Source organism: Talpa occidentalis, unplaced genomic scaffold (genome assembly GCF_014898055.3).
Source record: "Talpa occidentalis isolate TD23 unplaced genomic scaffold, MPIMG_talOcc4v2.1 talOcc4.12, whole genome shotgun sequence".
NCBI lineage: Eukaryota > Metazoa > Chordata > Mammalia > Eulipotyphla > Talpidae > Talpa > Talpa occidentalis.
Genome location: NW_023601212.1, coordinates 57,471,002 through 57,491,212, shown reverse-complemented (window position 1 = coordinate 57,491,212; position 20,211 = coordinate 57,471,002). Strand labels below are relative to the sequence as shown.

Below are 20,211 nucleotides of genomic sequence, written 5' to 3'. Positions count from 1 at the left end.
TGGCTCTGGTGAATTCTCTCACCCTCCCGCGCTTCTGACTGTACCCAGTGCTTGTATAAATAATAAATAAATAAATCTTTTTAGAAAAAAAGTTTTTTTCTGTTACTTTAAAGGTAGTCAATGTCCGTCTAACCTATAACAAAGTAAAGGTCACCTTTAGTGAAGTGAGAGTTTATTGACATGGTCTGAAAAGACATATTCACTTATTTTTTTTTATTTATTTTACCATTCCTGAAGTAACTTACTTCTTTTATCATTCTGGCCTTATTTCGGTTACTCTTAAAAATTCCAATTATAGTCAATATAATTTGATTGTAGCCATAGGTGGGTTTCTGCTAGCATTTTCTATTAAATAGTCCATTTTCTATTAGACTCAATATTATTAAACTATTCAGCAATTAATTCATTCTCAACCTATTTGAACTATCCCTCATCAATTAGAACACAAGACTGAAAAAAGAAAATAACCATGCTATCTAGTCGATGAAATTTCCCTTAGATGGTTACAGTGCATATAGTGGGTGTCTATACATACTGGGTGATGATTATAACTAGGGAGTTGTCTTTCTTTTTGTGTAGAAGGACTGGAGTGTAGGTCAGAGGTGTGGGAGGTAAGAGGATTCACCAGAGACAGAATGGGGAGCAGAACAAGAGGATTTACTGAATACACTGCTGAAGGGAGCAACGGGCGAGACAGGAGAGTTCTGCTGCGCCATGTGGATTAGGTCCCTGCCTGGGGATTGAACTCAGGCCGTTGGGGTGATAGAATTGAGACTTAACCCCTAGGCCACCTGGGAGGCCTGAGTTGTCATTCTTGACCCTGTCTTGTACTCCCAGGTTTGGAGACCAATTCTCTCTGTTGACCTGGATTGGGTCTTATGCTGGGTATCCCCTCCTAAAATTGCATAGTTGACAGGGCAGACATACCACACAACCTGTGGAGTCCAGCTTGCGGTCTGAGATGCAGCGGAAATTCTTACTGCAGCCTCCATTATCCTTGCTGCAGTCGCGAACTGGCCCGAAGGAATCCAAGAGAACCTCCAGGCTGTCGAAGGAGGACGAGGTCATCAGTTCCTCTCTGAAGGGAGAAAGAACAGGAGGCAGGCAGGAGTCAAGGGGACTCAGGGTGCAACAGGTAGCACCATTTCTCACATTCCTATCTGGCCAACTGGGTTGTGTCTCACTCCCTCTTACAAAAAGGAAAGATCAAGCATATTTCAAGCCTTGAACTAACAAATTATGGACATTCTCCATATCTGGGAAATGAGCCAAGGCTGTAACGCCTGGTCAAAGAAGGAGGTCTAGACTTGGGCAGGGAAATTAACATTTTATTGCCTGTCAGTCCTTAGAGGATGTGGGAAGTGCTTGCAAACTCTAATTTTATGTCCTTTCCCAGTGCATGAGCCTTGGGGTGTGCAGTATTGACCCAGATAAAGTGTAGCTCCTGGCATTGCATATGGGGAATTTACAGGCAACCTGCCAACCTCTCCTTTCTGCTTGTCATGATTCCTTTCCCAGCACCTTGGACCTGCAGGTAGTTTCTCCATCAGCTTCCCCAGTCAAGTGCAGCCTCAGCATCCTGAGGTTAGGCTCACCTGACCTCCACAGCGTCCTCCATCACCGTCATGTCCGTCTTACACTTTGCTGATGGATTGATGGCCAGTTCAGCTGGTGGGATGACAAAGCTCTTGCTGAGGGGCAACCACATGCCCTCCCCGAGGGTGTAGGTAAACCTGTAGCGACACCCAACATAAATGGTTTTGACTGGGGGGAGCCTCCCCTACTGCAGGACTTGCATTCTCCTGCCAGTGGCTTCCTTCTTGGCTCCCGGGGTCCTTTCCAGAAAGGGGCTTACTGCCATTTCATGGATGAGATGATTGAGTCTGAGGGATGTAGAGAGGCCTTCTCCTGCTCACATGGCCAGACAGTTGGAAAACTGATTATGGTTCCCACTCACCAGCTGTGAGAAGTGGTTTTTACCAAGTCAAAATAATGCAAGTTCCAGTTTCCTTCAGATTTGAAGCTGGACTCCCCCTGTCTTAAGTCAGATATATTTGGAAGCATTTGAATTGAAGAGACATGCTGGCCTCCCACCATCCCATCCCTCAGTTGCACACCCACAGTGGTAGGGGTGGTTTCTCTCTGTGCCCGGAGGAACACTACCAAGGAAGAGGAAAGAGCAAAGCTCCCCACTTCTGGTTTCTTGTGATGGAAACAGAAATGACTGAAGCCAGGAGTACCCGGGGAGGAGAGAAGCAGGGGGAACAGACAAGCCCAGATGTATTCTCAGTGTTCCTACCCACACTGGTAGCTAACATGCTAACCCTTGGGAGACAGGAAGATTTTTTTTTTTTAATTCTTATAACAAGGGCTAAGAGGAATAAAAGAAGCAATAAGCATTTCAATGGAGAGCTTAAGGAAACCATGAGAGATTATTTGTTTATTTATTCATTAATTTTATTTCCAAGTCTTTCAAATGCTCTGTATTCACAGTCAAAAATAAGTCTATGGGATAAAAGCCAGTGTGGGTGGGATATCATGAGGTTGTGGCAGTCTGGCGGGCCCTTCCAACTTAATGTGGAGGGAGGAACAATGAAAGGATGCATACTATTAAACAGAAGCCAGCACTGGCTCCATTAGCATGCTGGTCACCGCACCATCTCAGAATGCTGCTCATTTCTCTACCCTAGACCACATGCTCCCATCTCTGCTTCCCAGGTTGGCTGAAGTGCTAGGAAACCAGATTGATGACATGAGCTCTTTTATGAGAAAGGCAGCTCTCTCCAGTGTGCAGGCCACAGAGGATACCCACTGACCGAGGCCTATGAGTTCCAAGCAGCTAAGCCAGGCAATATTCACCCACTCATGGAAAGAGTCCCTTAGCAGCTAGAGCCATCCAAAGAGGGGAAAGTGGAGACCAGTTTAACTGCATGGGATAACCAGGGAAAAGGCCAAATCACAAAGCCAATGGATGTGGCCAGGAGTGAGGCGATTTCTCCCCCAACCCATCATTAAGCTTGATCACCTACTTGTCTAACCTGCTGGGCAAATCTCTATATTAAGCAGCATTGAAATACAGGTTTCCCCTATATCCCAAAGTGGAGCATTCCTGTGAAACCTTACGTTAGCCCAAATGGAGTAAACTGAGAAAGCAATTACCATTAATTTATATGAAAATGTTTGGAACATTACCAGACTTAAAAAATAACCATCAAATCATACCACATAATATATAAAAGCTAAATTCACACTAACACATAGTGAAGGCAGGAATGATAAGATAAAATACACACACTATATAAAATAATTATGGGGAAGGAATTGATGGGGCTGCTGCATCCACTATAATGGCTGCTGCAAAACAAATACCAAATGCTTTTAAGAAAAAAGCAAAAATCACTCTTCTGATTTTTTTTGGCTAGTGAAAACAGAGACTAATGTCAGTCTTTCATTAAAGTGAAATGCAGTGGCCTAATGTGAACTTTGGAAAAGCAGGGAATACCTTTGAAGGAGGCACTCAACTCTTGCCACCCAAAGGGACATGAGACCAGGGTAGAGACTAGGTCTATGCAGGGGGTTCTGCACCAGGTGAGGGAAGAAGAACGGGGACATAAGAGGAGACAATCCACTTCTTTCTTTTGTGAATAGTTAGCAAAATCAAAGTTGTGATAGCATCACACACACACACACACGCACACACACACACAATTGGTATGATGAACAAACCAATTCAGGGCAAGTGATTGCCTCAAGGTGACTGGGATCTGGAACGTAAGGATGAATGTGGGCTGGAGACAACAACATGCAAGTGTTTATGCTCACTCTGCATTTGATAATGGTCATTCTTAAGACAGTGATATTATAACAAGCAGACTGGTGTGAGAGCACCACTAGTAATATTATATGCTGTTCCAGAGAGAACATACACAAGTTTGAACAGTATCAGGAGGAGGCAGTTTATTTAGACATTAAGATGTTTGTTTACTATTTTGCTTTCAAAATTACAATTTTTGCATTGATGCAGAGCAATCAATCTGTGACCTGTAGTTTATAATTTATGTAACAGATTTAGGAAACTATTGGCAGTCCTACCATATTTCTGACAGTTAGTTTTTCTTTAAGAGAGAGAAATCCATGTCATTCTTTTCCTCCTCTACAAGCAATAATATTTTGAAGGGAAAAGTAAGCTACATCTCTTCTCAAATGAAAGTGTTTCAAGACACCCCGGGCCTATGGAATAAAGTTCATGTCTCCAGAGATATTGTTCCCACCCTCATTGGCTTCTTCCACCAAATCCTGTGTCACACTTTGTGTTCCTACAATATAATCTGCAGTTCTTAAAGACCTAATTTTCTCACCTCTTTGCCTTTGCTCTTAATATTCCTTCTTTCTGAATTTTCTTAGCTCTATTCTTTACTAGACTCTCACTCATTGTAAGACTCAGTTAAGGTTCCACTCCTTCCAGAAAGCTCTCCAGGGCCTCACACTCAACCCTCTGGCTGAGTAAAAGACTGCTCTGTGTACATGCTCATGGTCCTTGTCAACCCTGAGATGTTGGATTGTGCCCATCTGCCCGTCTGTCCATCACCATGTACACAGACGAATTCGCTTTCTTGGATAGTCCTTGTTTCCCCACTGCCTAACACAATTTCTTCCCCAAGAGGGTGACTATAATTATTTATTGACTGATCCATAAATAATTATAGCTTGATGGCTACTAGGGGACAGAAACTCAACCTTCAAATATAAAGATAGAAGTGGTGGTAAAAATTATCCTTCATTTAGAGTAGAATGTGGGTTAACCTCTGAATTTAATGGACCTAATGGTCAAGATGGATGTGGGTTTGATATTGTGAAGAACTTTCTAGGAGCACTGCAGCTTCTGAAACACTACCAAGTTAACAAGAAAAATAGTCTTCAGTCTTTGCTGAGTGTCAAGGTGAAACCATGTAGGGGAAGCAAAGTCAGGTGTGAGATGAAAAGAAACCTTTCCAGAGAACTCCCTAAGAGGCAGGTGCTCTTAGAGCCACCTCATTTATCCTCACAACCAACCTCTGACAAATGTTACCAATTTGTCAACTAATATTTTAAGAAGTTTAGCAAGCTTCCCAAGGTCACCTCTGCACATGTGGGAGATAGGGGGGTGGGTCTCTTTCTCAAGGGTAGCTCACAGCAGCTTACCAGTCCAATGCTGGCTCATGCCTATGAAATCCTAAAGTTTTCTTTTATCTGCAAAATCTACTGAGTAACTCCAAAAACCAAATATAGAACAAACTGTCAGAAAAAAGCTGTGTCCTGAAATCTCATCTGTCCCTCATTCATGCAGATTTGGCAGAAATGACTTCAAAAGCTACAACAGAGAAGTTGGGCGAGCATCTGGAATGCTTTTCCAAGTTGGGCTTGCTCTTGTGACAGTTGGTGGTGATCACCACAGTCCAGGGCTCAGCTGTAGGCTGGGCCCTGCATCCAGCTCTGCTGAACTAGAACTTGTTTGAAATGACTGTTCAGAGACAAATAATCTCCAGAAAGCACTGGACAGAGTGAGCTTGTGTGCTCGTGGTAATTTGGCATGAATTAGAATGCGGGGTAAATAGCTCTTGGCCTTCCATCTTTACTCTTTCCCAGAGCAGGCCATTCCCAGATGAGATATTGGTCCCAGGGATGCAGCTACAAACTTGGGAAGGAGGTTTCTAAGGGTCAGATTTGGTCTAGGCTACTCTGGCCACCAGAGAGTCTAGTGGATGGAATGGCCCTGGCAACCATGGACAGGACAGCTTCAGCACCAGACTGGCTTGGTGAGAAGACTAATTCCAGATGTTCGGGGTCCTTTTGGTGCCTTTGAGTCTAAGTTGAACCAGCCCCAGGTGGTTTGGCATTGCACATGGTCACAGTTAGGTTGGGTATCAATGTCTTTTTCTAGTCTAGCTAGTTTCAAGTCCTTAGGAAATGACTATCTACAGATATTTATTGAAGACCTAGTAAGTTCAACATTGATTGTCAGATATTAAGTATTTAAAGTCATGTAGGGTACACAAGAAGACAACCATTTACTCATTGGGGGAAACAAACAGGTAAATGAAATGAAATATGAAATAAAATAATTGTCAGATTAACAGTACATTTAGTATATTACAGAAATTTGGAGGGAGAAAAGTCATTGTGGATTGTGCAGGACACCAGAGAAACTTTAGAACAGTGTTTCTCAATCCTGTGTACAGAGTAGAATGTTTTAAAAAGCACTCATACTCACACTCAGTAGATGATGGTTTTAGCTGAGACTTCATCTAGACCATTAAAACAGCTAGTATTTATATCAGGACAATACTCATTATTGTTAGAATAAAAATATGAAGAAACGTGCAGAGCTGGAGGAGACAGTGGGTTAGTTAGAAAATAGATCTAAGAAAGTAAGGAGCTATAGTAGAAGAGCAGTTTATGATGAGAAGATTGTACACTGGCATTCAACTGTGGAAGGATTGGAATATCAGAATTTAAATCTTATTTCATAGTCCAGGGAAATAGGCAGTGGCTGGGAATTCCACAGGACACTAAACTACAAGTAAGCAGAAGTAGCAGGTAAATAGTCATTAACTTCTTTAAGAAATTAAAATCTCTGACAAGGTCATGGAATTTTTCAGAATGACTGCTAGGTAGTTAGTTTACTCAAATCCCAAGTTGTTTGGTTTGAAGTTCTTAGTACATAAAATAAGCAGATCACCACCCATTGCTTTCATTTGAGAAACTAGTTAATCATGTTAGGGAACAGAATGATGAATCACTTTTTGAATAACCCATTAGCGGGCCTCCCCGGTGGCGCAGCGGTTGAGCGCTGGGTTGCGAAGCTGCCCGCGGCCTCTGCGGCGCCGGTTCGATCCCCGGCTGTTCCCCGGCCACCGGAGGAGGATCCCACATGGTGTGCAGACCTCTCCTGCCACCCGCTGCTCCCCTCAGCAGTGTACTCCAGTCCTTCTGCCTGCTCTGCTCCCCACTGTGGCTCTGGTGAATTCTCTCACCCTCCCGCGCTTCTGACTGTACCCAGTGCATGTATAAACAAAACAAACAAACAAATATAATTAATAAATAAATAAACATGCCTCTATTTAAAAAAAAAAAAATAACCCATTAGCTCCTGAGATAGTTGAGTATGGGGGTCAAACCACAAAACTGCTTCCCTCTACTGTCCTGGGGAATCATCCTTAGTTGACAGCTAACAAGCTAGAAAAAACAAATAGTGCTTATGGGATAAAACACAGCTCTTGTGCACGTTTGCTTTAGTGGCAATTTCATTAAAGGCCTTGTTTTTCAAAGCTTTAGGTTCTGATGACCAGCGGTGAGGGAACATACCCTTGTGAATCAGTCAGACTCCACCAGGCACTACATCTGCCTTATCTTTATCACCCTTTGAAGGTTCTGGCAGACCAGCATTAGGAAAAAGGGAGAAAACAGCCAAATGAGAAGTCATTGTTGGGAAGTTTAAATGGCTGATTCAGAGTATAAGGAATATAGTTGACAAATCCTCAAGGCAGCCTACAGCCAATGCCATTAACATGACCCAGCTGGCCCTACAGGAGACATTCAGGAGATGAGAGGGCCTGGAAGGCCCTGGAAGGCCCTGTGAGGGCCTGCAAATCTACAGCTATGTAAATCTGCAGTCGAGTTAGAAGTTATAAGTGTGCTGGGGCCTCCCTGGTGGTGTAGGGGTTGAAGTCTCAATGCTACCAAGCTATCGCCTGCCACTGCAGCATGAATTTGATCTCTGGCCAGGGAGCTAACCCACATGATGCAGCAGACCTCTGCTTGTCTTGCCCACTGCTCCCCTTAGCAGTGTATTTCAGTGCATCTGCCTGTTCTGCTTCCCACTCTGTCTCTGGTGAATCCTCTCACCTCCTCTGGGGTGTACCTCGGGCCTACACCCTAGTTCTTATGTGCATACATAAATAAAAACAATTTTTTTTTTAAAAGTTAGATGTGTGCCTTAGGAGAACACTGCTATGGCCAACACCAGTCCATCCAGGCCAGCAAGGAGAAGCTGGAGCAAAGGAGCCAATTCAAGCAGGCAGATGCAGAAGTGAAATTAACAACAAGGTGAGAAAGGTGGGGTTGGGGGATGGCTTGGGAAAGGAACTGATAAGGCAGCAGTGAAGAGGTAAACTTGGTGTCCTCTATGAAAACAAAGTGTGTTTTCCATTTGCCCCACACTGTCCACCACTCCCAGCGATGTGGTGTGGTGGCTAAGTTCATCCTTTGACCTCAGGCACAAATGCAGGGCAATTTGCTTCCCCTACCAGAGGGCTTGTGCATTGAGAGCGATGCAGTCATGTCCATACTGAGTCTAGCACATAGTAGAGACTGAGCAAAGGCATATTAAGTTAAGGAAAGTTTAACAAAATAAACTAAGACCTTAGTTTGGAAATAGACTTGGCTAAGGCCTCGTGTGAATTTAAGAAAATCCAATAGTTTGTGGCTGGTACAAAATTCTTCCTTTTATTATTGACTTTTCTTATATTTGCTATTCCCAGGTATGTAGGTAAAAATTTGGGAGGAAAACATCCAATTTGATCAGGAGAATGGTAGTAGATAAAAGAAAACAATAATGAAGTAGAACTGAGAAAAGGAGGAGGCAAGGGCGGGAGAGATTAATTTTGAACAATTTTACTTCATGAGGAAGGTGCAAATTAGATGCAAAATGGAGAAGCAAAAATTGACATTAATTGTCTGTTCTGTGCCGGTTTCTGTGCCAGGGGCTTTCCCTGCATTATCTCATACATTCCTCAACAGTACAGCCAGGCATGTAATATAACCCCATTTAGCAGAAACTGGAGGCTCCAAAAGGTTAAGTGAATTACTGGGGTTGACAGAGCTGGCAAGAAAGGAAGCCAGGACCTAAACAGAATCTGTCTGACCTCAAAGTCCCCCATGCTGTCACCAGGCATAATGTAGAAGCAAGTGGTTTTGTTCCGAGGAGGGCAGAACAACTCAAAATATTTCCCATTTTATACTTTACCACTAGGGAAGAAAGTTCAGAAGGAAGTGGGACATGGGCTTACATACACCAGCAAGTCCCTGGGTAACTACTTACCTGAATATTTTATCAGAAGGCTGCTCTCCCAAAACCAGGTCAAAGCCTCGCTGAAATATCGTGTAAGGCCAAGGCCTGAAAGGAAAAACATCACTGAATAATAGTCAGCTCCACAAACAGTCCTGGAACATGCCAGGCCCCATACTGGCCCTGGAGACCCAACAAGGAAGAGGACTATTGCTGTCCTTGGGGGGCCCACTACTGTGAGCTCACTTGAGACCGTCAGCGCTGGAACCCAACCAAGAGCAGGAGAATGTAAAAAATCACTGAATCACAAGGAAAGTGGAATTTAATAGACATGACAATTGGAACTACATACAGAGTAAAATTACACTACAGTGCACCTCACATACCCATAATTCATGGTCCTTTGGATGTAGATTTAACAGAAACTTAGCTTTGCTTTACTTAAGAAAGTGGGGCAGCATAATGTCTTAGGAAAGATGAAGCCTCTGGAACCAGAAGATTCTGGGTTCAAGCCCAGTTCTGCTGTTGCAGCAAACATCTGACTTCCGGCAGATGATTTGCCTTGTTGAGCCTAATTTCCTCTTTTGCAAAAACAGGGTTAATAACAACTGCCTCAAGGAACACTGTGAAGATCAAGCAAAGCTCTTAGGCCAAGGCCACAGCTCAGACAGGGTCCTCAGCATGCTCCCATTTCCTACTCAAAATGACATGAATATTCTGGGATTTGACAGGTTCCAGATGTTTCTGAACATTTTAATGTCACTCATTCAAACAGACACAAATGAAATGATCTTTCCAAATAATCATTAACTACATGTCCCCCTGGGGGGAGGGGGAGAGCATGTAGGTCTAGTCACATTCTAGTCACATGGATGTGAAAGTAACAAAACTGTTTCTTTTAAACAGTATGTGTGTTTTCACTTACTCAGATAGCCAACCCACACATTATTTACTCATTCAAGCAAGACCTGTCCAGCCATGCCTTTGCTGGGGGCACTGATGAACCGAGAGCTTGGTCTCCTGGAACTTAGAATCTCATAACCACCCCAATTACTGAGGATTTTACTGTACAGGACTTTGGTGTTTCAGGACTACAAGAAACCAGGAGAATAAATCACCATCATTATTATTTGGGGCTAAATCTAATATAAGGAATTAACTCAGTGGTTGTCAATATGGAAGGCATCACCTGATACAGGACACTTGGGGAAATGTATGATGGTTGCTCTTGAGTGGCAATGATTTGAGGACATGAATGGTATGTAGAAGGCAGGGCTCAGAAGCTAGAATAGCTCAGAAGAGTTCTACACAACAGGGAAATATCTCCGTGTCTTGCAGAATTTGGAATGTCTTGTACATATACATAGGTGGAAATCTGCTTAAAATTATCTGCATGAGGGCCTTCCCGGTGGTGCAGTGGTTGAGCGCTGGGTTGCGAAGCCGCCCGCAGCCTCTGCAGTGCCGGTTTGATCCCCCGGCTGCTCCCCGGCCACCGGAGGAGGGTCCCACATGGCGCGCAGACCTCTCCTGCTGCCCGCTGCTCCCTTAGCAGTGTACTTCGGTCCTTCTGCCTGCTCTGCTCCCTGCTCTGGCTCTGGTGAATTCTCTCACCCTCCTGCGCTTCTGACTGTACCCAGTGCTTGTATAAATAAAGAAATAAATCTTTTAAAAAAAAAAGGGGGATCTCTTAAAAAAAATTATCTCCATGAGAAGCTAACTCCATCTTATATAAACACAAAGCAGCTTATACCATTTTAATGTATGATGAATTTTGTAGGTAAATTGAGGGAAGAAAATATATTATTACTTAAAAAATTTACCACAACTTATTCTTCATTTTGGGCATGCATACCATTATCTGCAATGCCATTCATGGTCTTTGAATCACCAATACAGCCCATCTGTGTCAGTCTATATTACTTTTGCATATATTGCATATTACATTCCATTTTATATATTACATTATCATGAATCTAGATTAGGTGAAAATGTCTGTCAAGTTATTATTTCTCCTTCTGTAATACTACCAGAGCATTTACAGAGTAAAATAGCTAGCTAGCATATCATTATTAATTACTCTCTTGTTGCTTCTCTTTTCATTACTGTTAGGGTAACACACTTTTTGAAATTTTTGTACATAGATTTCATTATTTATCATCTTCATTTAAATGTCATAAAAGGGGATAAAATGTCTTTTATAAAATAGGATGTTAGGCCAGTAAGAATGGCACATATCAAAAAAACAAGCAACAACAAATGTTGGCAAGAATGTGGTGAAAAAGGAACTCTCCTACATTGCTGGTGGGAGTGCAAACTGATCCAACCACTATGGAAAGCTGTCTGGAGGTTCCTCAGTCTACTAAAAATGGAGCTACCATATGACCCTGCAATTCCACTCTTAGGGATCTACCCAAAGGACACAAAAAGATTGATGCAAAAGAACACCTGTATACCTATGTTTATTGCAGCACTATTTACAATAGGTAAAACCTGGAAACAACACAAATGCCCAAAAATAGATGACTGGATCAAGAAGATGTGGTACATGTACACAATGAAATATTATTCAGAAATCAAAAAGATAAACTCATACCATTTGCAGCAACATGGATGGAACTAGAAGGAATTATGCTCAGTGAAATAAGCCAGAAGGGAAAAGAAAACATATTGCATGGCTTCACTTACAGCAGGAATATAGGGGAACCAAATAAGACATCAATGTAAAAAAAAATAATCACAGTACAAAACACAACAAAGCAAAAACAGACAATTATAAATCAGAGACATCCTGCAGGGGAGGAGGAGGGAGAGGGATCAGAGGGAGGGAGGGAGGAGCACAGGGGACTGTGGTGATGGTGCACGGGTGCCTTGGTGATGGAAACTCCCACCCCACACCGGAGGGGGTGGGGGGGAAGAAAATATTGTTTAAAAATGAACAATGATGTGAAAAATAAAAAGAAAAAAAGAAAAAAGAAGAAAAAATATAAAATAGGGTGTAAGGTCTGCTAAAGTCAAGAACCAACAACTAAGCCCAACCAGCTGACTAACTACCCAAAGGAGTTGGTAGCTGCAAAAGAAGGTCATTAGGACTACATAAGGGAGTGTCTTATGTTTAAAATTGTTTTGTTCGTTGGCGGTGAACCCACAGAGTGGGATTAGAATCTGATATTTTGTTGTTGAATAATAAGTGGTGGTTTATGGGCAGTTAACAGATATGTATTAATTCAAGAAAAAGGCTAGAAATCATGAGGAAAATAATGTGTCACATGATTACAGACACCTAGAAAGGGCAATAAAAAGAGAAGAGGGACATGCAACTTTATTTCTCTCTCTTTTGGGCAAAAATCACATTTTATTTACTATCAGTTTAATCATTTTAAATAACACACATTTTGCCTTTGAGTCATCTCTAGTTTTCAAAACTGGTACAATGTGTAATTAGAGTTAATTCTTGGCATGGTTCCTGGGTTGTTTGAAAATATATTTTGAGAAGCCAAATTTTTGGACTGGTGTTGATTACAATGTGAACAATTAACTGTGTTGAATAGCATAAATAAACCTGTCTTCAATGAATCAAACAGCCTGGAAACTGACTAGGCACAAGTGGGAAGTTGCGATTAGGTAAAGCCAAGACTTCTTGCTCTCACAGGACCTGATCATTAAGGAAAGAAATTTAGATTTGAAGGATACAGAGGTTAAGACCTGGGTTCTAGAGCCATCCTTCTTTTTCAAATTCCAGCTTAGCCACCAACTGCTGTGTGATTTGAGCAAGTGTCTTAATCATTCTTTGTCCTTATTTTCTCAACTATACCATTTGGCTGATGGTAATAACAGTATCTACCTACAAGGTTGCTATGAGGAGAAACTTGTTACTATATAGTGCTCAGAATAGTGTCTGGAATTTAGGGAATGTCATATGTGAATTTTTTAACTAAGTTAAATTGACTAATTACCTGAATCAAATATAAATACCAAAGGAGGAGTGATCCCCAAATTTTTATTAAGGAAGAGATACTTTGTCCCAAGATGCATAATAAATGCAATGCAACACCAAACTTTAACTCAAATTGTAAAGGCTTTTGTGATGACTGGGCAGAGAAACTGATGAATGTAGGAAGACCTCCCTCTCACCCCCCACACCCAGCGATCACAACACAGGGCAGTGCCTGTGAGGTACTGACATAAAATACACAGAAAGGGGAAATATAGACTGTAAAATGGCAAGAAAAGCCAGAGAGTTGCAAGTTGCTCTAGTAAAGGAATAAAAAAGAATTTGCTTATTTTCTCCCACTAGTCAGGGATGATCTGTCAGAAAGAGGCTCTTATTTGATTTATTTAGCAATATTTATGGAGGCCTATTGCATGAGAACTATAATACTAGGCAACAGGAGTTGGGGTAAAGATATTCTTGCCCTCAAAGGAATATACAGTGTTTCTGATGAAAAACATAGACAAATGGAAGAGAATAAGGGAAGCAGCATGGAGTTATAGGAGATAAGTTAGGTGGTAGGGCCCTGGTCAATCAATCACCCTGGGTGCCAGGAAGGCTGGGTGTCGGCAGTGCATGGAACAACAGTAGGGGAATGAGGTGCATGGGAGTGGTGATCCAGCCGGATCCCAGAGTACAGAAAGCACTTTGGCACTGAGTCACCTGAAAGCAACTGAAAAAAGAAAGGCCTCTTTTTTTTAAGAATTTGCTAAATTTATTTATTTATTTTCTTATATTGTCATTAATTTTTGTATCATATTTGATTTCTCCCCTCGGGTGTAGTTTCCATATTCCTCCCATCACCATAGCACCCGTGATTCATCACCATATTCCCTTGTGCCCTTCCCTCCCCTGTTTTGACCCCTCTCCCCTCTTCATAAGAGTTCTTTGCTGAAAATCCAAGACAACTCAATGGACCTCACTAAAGGGAGGCCCATGGTTGAGTCACAGATCCCAGGCTTAAATGGAAATTGCCTTAGAGATGCCTGAAAACAAGGCCTAAAGGCTATAATTGCTCTTTCATTCTCTAGGCTTCAATCTCTCAAGATGGTGAACACACATGGTGGAAACTTGGCCCCCAGCAGCTCCAGCACAGGTCTTTAGAGACTCAGAGCACAGAGCAGACACCCCTCCTCCGCATTAGAAAAAAAAGAATCAATGGGGGAACTGTGTGGGATCCTGTGTCAGGAGTAACCTGGACAAGTCTCTGGGGTTCAGAAAAAATAGGGCCATCTAAACTGATGAGAACTCCCACTTGGGTTTCAGGATTAGAATCAGGAGCGGGGTGATTAGCAAAGAAAACAATTTTCACCCCAGTTTCTATCTGCTTGTGGTGGCAAGAGTGCAGCTCCCATCAGGGATAGGTGAAGTTACTGAGTAGAATATACCACTATTAATTTTGTGGAGCATAAGAGACCAAGGAGGGATCCAAGGAAAGCATCAGGCCAAATGTGGGGCAGGAATTTGAGCCCTATAGTTGGAAGGAAAGCACAGGAACATTTTATTTTAGGGAACTTAGCACAATCAGAAATCATAATAGAGCTTGTTTGTTTGTTCAGATCTTCCTTCTAACCAATTGAGACCCTGAAGATTGTTTGTGCTCCTGTGTGGGCAGCTACAGATGGCCTCGATTCAGGGGTACCACAGGCCAGCGTGGGAGCCATCCAAGATCCACTGCCTCAGGCAGGAACATAATCTGTGCCATGGAGGAGCCCTGTTGTAGTGGAAACACAGCTGCCAGGAGGACACATATGCAAACTGTGTACCCTCAGAACTATGAGTCATCTTTTATTGCCCTTTCTTTTCTCTCCCATCTCACACAATGTCTAAGGTTATTCAGTCTTCCCTAAGAACTGGCAATTTCTAAGCTCTCAGTTTCTCTGCTCAACTCTTGCTTCTCTTCCCCAAGATGAAAGAGCTGCTGCAAGGTGTTTTTTTTTTTTTTTTTTTTCCTTTAAACTTGGTGCTGGGTGGACCAGATGTGGGCTGTGGCCTTGACTTGATTTGATTGGTTGCTGGGGCATTTCCTCTCTGTGAAACCTGGGCCTAACTGAGTGAATGTGTGAAACCCTGCATGGCCAGCAGGACTGGATGATCCCTTCATACTGGCTCGCCCAGGGCAGAAAGGGGCCGCATCTGCTCTAGACAAAAGTAGCACTTAGAAGAGCTACTTTTGGAGTAAGTAAAAGTCCAGCTTTTAAATTAACTGGGAAACAATAAACTGAACTCAGAAACTTTTGGCCAGCATGCCTGGTGATGGGTTTCCCTATGGGGACCTTAAGACTTGTCACCCTGGGGCTGTAGGGGTGTGGGGAATGGAGGGCAGGAAAAGATTAGATAGATAGATAGACAGAAGTAGATGAAAGAAATGGGGAGAAAGAGAGAATAGGTCGGGGAGGCAGGGCGGCAGAGAATCATGTGTGTATGTAGGTAGGTGGATAGATGTAGATACAGATATACGTTGATATTTATATTGTGGGTCATGTCGTATGTGTGCCATACAATTCGGTACAGAGGGAACATTTTATTTGGAAGTAATGATGAATAGGGTATTTCACAATGAGTTTTTAGAACCTCAGCACTTCTGAACTTATATCTTCTTCCATTTGTGGCTACAGAGAGTATTTTACAAATGAAAATAATTTGTCCATAGTTAAATGAAAGTACATTCTTTTAAGTTTGCTCCTGGCCCACACTAAGCTAAGTTTTTAGTAGAAGCATGGTTTCCAAAGCTTCTGTAACAGGGTGGTCCCCAGGAAAGGGAGAGGTTCGAGGTTTCCTGCCCCACCCATGGAAGGGTGGAGCTGAACAGGGAGAGAAGAAGCTGCAGGGGAGACTGAGGAAGGAAGGAAGCAGGATGGAGAGCCAGAAGGAGACCTGGGGGAGGCACATGGAGCCAAGAGACACGGGAAGAAACTACACTTGCCTTTTGGTCGTGGACTGGGTGACACAGACGTGGGTGAGACTCATGGGGATGTGGCAATGGCAGTTTTTGTCTTGATTTTGATTTTACTCTTTTCCCTCCAGATTTGTCTGGCTGCTTCTGATCCTTTTCTGTGGGTCCCCACTGGAAGATGCTTTAGACTTGTGACAGGCTTTGGGGCCTTTCTCTGGGCCAATCCTGCTTGGGTTGACTTTTTCCCACGAGGGGACGGGTAACTTTGGGTACTTTATTTAGAAACTATATTCTTTGCCTTTCCTTTATTGTTTCCTAATTGTAATAAAGTTCCTTCTCATTAAAGTCTCATATTGTTATAGGACAGGGAGAGGGTCAGCCCAAACCCTGCAAACCTGCCTATTCTACATGGGTTCTGCCATCCGCCGCATCAACACAAAACATAGGAGACTTTAATGGGAAGGAACTTTAATAAAACTAGGAAACAATACAGGTAAGGCAAAGAGTCTAGTTTCTAAATGAAGCATCCAGAGTTACCCGTCCCCTCGTGGGTAAAAGTCCATCCAAATGGGATTGGCCCAGAACAAGGCCCCAAAGCCTGCCACAAGTCTAAAGCATCTTCCAGTGGGGACCCACAGAAAAGGGTCACAAACAACCGGACAAGCCCAGAAGGAAAAGAGCAAAATCAACATCAAGATAAAAGCTGCCATTGTTACCTCCCCACAGGTCTCACCCACATCTGTGTCACGCAGTCCACGACCAAAAGACAAGCGCAGTTTCTTTACTTGTCTCTAGGCTCCATGCGCCTCCTCCAGGTCTCCTTGCTCCATCCTGCTTCCTTCCTCAGTCTCTTCTGCAGCTTCTCCTCTTCCTGCTCAGCTCCACCCTCCCTTGGGTGGGGCAGGGAACCTGGAACTTCCCCCTTTCCTGGGGACCACCCTGTTACAATATGTTTTGTGTTGATGTGGCAGATGGCAGAACCTATTTAGAGTATGCAGTTTTGCTGGGTCTGGGGTGCCTCTCTTTCTGCCCTTTAACATTTCCACCCAACTATTCACAACACCTTGGGGTCCTGGCCTAGGATATCATATCCATACATAATGTGAGAGCTTTGGAGCAAATGCATTTGTAAGGAGGGTGTAGTAGAACAGAGCGAGAATAGAGGTTCAATAAAAGAATGCTTCTGGGAAAAGGTAGTTTGCAAGATATAAGGGAGAAAAAGATGAACAGAAAAATGGCAAAATGAGTTTTGCAGCTTTGCAGTTGGCTGGAACACCCTATGTCTCATCTACTCTAATGACAAGATGAGGAGGTTATTATGTGTCACTGTCTTCACAATCAGAACCAGTCCTGGGAGAAATAAGCCCTTGAATGACTGATCATCTGGTAAACCTGTGACTTTAAAGTTGAACAATACTGCTAATGAGACCCAATGTTTCTACAGGACGCTTTAGGGCCTTTGGGCCTTTGTATTATTGTTTCTCTACCTGGAATTTCTCTCATTTGCTGGGATAACTTATGCTATTTTTAAAATCTAGCTGAAAAAAATTCACTTCCCTAAATAGGCCTCCTGTGCTCCAAGACTAGGTTACACAGCCCTGTTAGATAAAACATCCTGCACTCTCCTTTAGAAAACCTATAACTTAATTAATATATCAAATATTTAAGTAATATAATGGGTATATTAAATATTTAGCTAACATTCCCCCTCATCAGACATAAAGAACCCTGCCATCACTACTGCTAAATCTTCATTGTCTAGCCTGGTATCATCATGTAATACATACTCAATAAAGCACTGGGCCACATCGCAAATAAAGAACCAGACTACATCTCAAAAAAGAAGATCTGGATTTGAGCCCTGGATGAGTCAGCCCATTTGCTATGCACTAAGTGAATGTAATGCATGCACTATGTGAGTCCTTAAATTTCATCAGCTTCAAACCTTCATCTATAAAACATGGATAAAATAGCACTTAGAGATGTTAAATGAACATGCATGTACTTAACACAATGCCTGCCCCATAGAACAAACCCAACCCATTAGCTAGCCCTGATTATAATTAACATTCCCATTTGATAAACAGAAAGTACATTTCTAACAATATATTTTAAAAAGTAATCATGATGATTATGGTTTGCTTTACAAACTTGTGTTGTCTTTAAATATGTAAATCTCATAAAGAAACACTAAAGGGTGATAGGATTTTATCCATTTTTTAACATCTATCTATAGGTAAATAAGTTCATTTAGAGTTTTTTATGCAGGAAGATAGCCTATTTGTCAATAACTTACAAAGCAACCAGGAGTGTGGACTCAAGCCAGACTTAATGGGTTTAAAACCTAGCTCCACCACTTACTAACTCTGAGCCCCTATTAAAATCATTCATTCCTGCTGCAATGAACTTCCAGCTAATTTTTCTTGCTCCAGCCATGCCAACAGCACCCACCCCATCTTCCTACCCCTCAGAGCCTGTCCTGAGGCTCTGTCCTTTCCAACATTTCTCCATAGTTTCCAGTGACTTTAGTGGCTGCTAAAGTGATGTCAATTCTCAAAGCTTTCACCCTTTGACCTTTCTCCTCAAATTATTCTGTCCTTTTACCCTCACCCCCATGGTGGCCTAGATTAGCAATACCTGCACTCCCTCCTTGTGTAACAAGCTAACCCCCAGGGGGAAAGGTTGTTCCAGGTTCCCTCCCCCACCCTAAGAAAGGGTGGTTCTGAGGAGGGAGGAAAAGCTAGAGAAGACTGACTGAGAGGAGAGAAGGAGAGCTCTAGAAGGAGACCTGGAGGAGGCACATGGAGCAGAGAGACGTGAAGAAGCTGCACTTGCTTATCAGGTTTGGACTTGTACCAGGAACTTGGGGGACATGAAAGGAGACAATTAAGACAGACATGGGTGAAAAACTTGTGGGGAGGGCCTCCCAGGTGGCGCAGCGGTTGAGCGCTGGGTTGCGAAGCTCCCCGCAGCCTCTGCAGCGCCAGTTCGATCCCCGGCTGCTCCCCGGCCACCGGAGGAGGGTCCCACATGGCGCGCAGACCTCTCCTGCCGCCCGCTGCTCCCCTCAGCAGTGTACTTCGGTCCTTCTGCCTGCTCTGCTCCCCGCTCTGGTGAATTCTCTCACCCTCCCACGCTTCTGACTGTACCCAGTGCTTGTATAAATAAATAAAAATAAATCTTAAAAAAAAAAATATGTCAAAAAAAAAAAAAAAAAAAACTTGTGGGGAGGTTAACAGTGGCAGTGTTTGTCTTGATTTTGATTTTACTCATTTCCTTCCAGACTTACCTGGCCCTTTCTGCCCCTTCCCCATAGGTCCCCACCAGAAGCTGCCTTAGATTTGTGAAAAGCTTTCAGGCCTCACTGACCCTGGTTTGGGCCATCCCTATTTGGCCGGGTTCTTGATTTGGAAATGGTATTCTTTCTCTTCTCTTTATGGCACACTAATTGAATATAATTGGTATTCAAGTTTATTTTTTATGTTGAAGGTCTTACATACTAGAGTATGTTTTGTCTTGGTGTGTTGGAAGGCAGAAACTGTTTAGAGCAGGCAGTTTTGGGGGCCTCGTGGGTACCCTTCCTTCTTCCCTGTAACACTTGGGCACAATGTCAAGAATCCCCATATCTGGCCATCACTTTGTACCGTTGCAGCTCACTCCTTCTAATGCCACCATCATTTTCCACGCTCCTGAGACTTCAAATCCATTCATCCAACCATTGTTTTACTGACCTCCTCACCCACCTTCCATACTCTCTTCCCGCTTTATTCAGATAAAATTCTGTGCTCACTTATTGTCATCATATCCTTTCGTGAAACCTGGAAGCCTTTGTCCACTGTTGCTTCACACACTTGTTCGAAACACTCCAAAGCTAGTCAAACTAAACACCCCCTTGCTCCAGCACTGTGTTTGCACAAGTGGACACAGTTGCCACCACATCGACTGATATCATTTTAAATCCCAAGCCGTTGACCTTAAGTGGACTCTGCACACTGCCTATGATCAAATGACAAATTCTTTGTTTCCCCTCCTACTCGCTAGATCTTTATTTCATACCTTTTTCTCTTCCCTCAAACCTCCAAAACTTCCTCCCCCAGCCTCACCCTCAGCGAGTGACCTGCTTCTCACATAATCGAGAAAACAGACAGCTTTCCCACTGTCTCACCCACCTCCCTTCCCCTGTGCCCAGTACTTGTCTTCCTTCCAATAATTAGGCACGACAGCGTGTGCTCCTGTCTAGAATGCTGCAATCCCAACTTACCCTGTGACATCTCACAGGCC

The 20,211-nt window shown here is 43.0% G+C and overlaps 1 protein-coding gene across 2 annotated transcripts in view; it reads right to left on the bottom strand.

The window, feature by feature from the left end:
- Window positions 1–20,211, bottom strand: part of ASTN1 (astrotactin 1) — a 315,040-nt gene that overhangs the window by 99,865 nt on the left and 194,964 nt on the right. For both annotated transcript variants that reach the window (XM_054693451.1, XM_054693450.1), the window contains exons 9-11: window positions 9,080–9,154; window positions 1,596–1,733; window positions 928–1,078 (exon numbers count right to left, since the gene is read on the bottom strand). In XM_054693451.1, coding sequence (XP_054549426.1) covers window positions 928–1,078; window positions 1,596–1,733; window positions 9,080–9,154 — 364 coding nt within the window. The remainder of the gene's footprint in view (window positions 1–927; window positions 1,079–1,595; window positions 1,734–9,079; window positions 9,155–20,211) is intronic.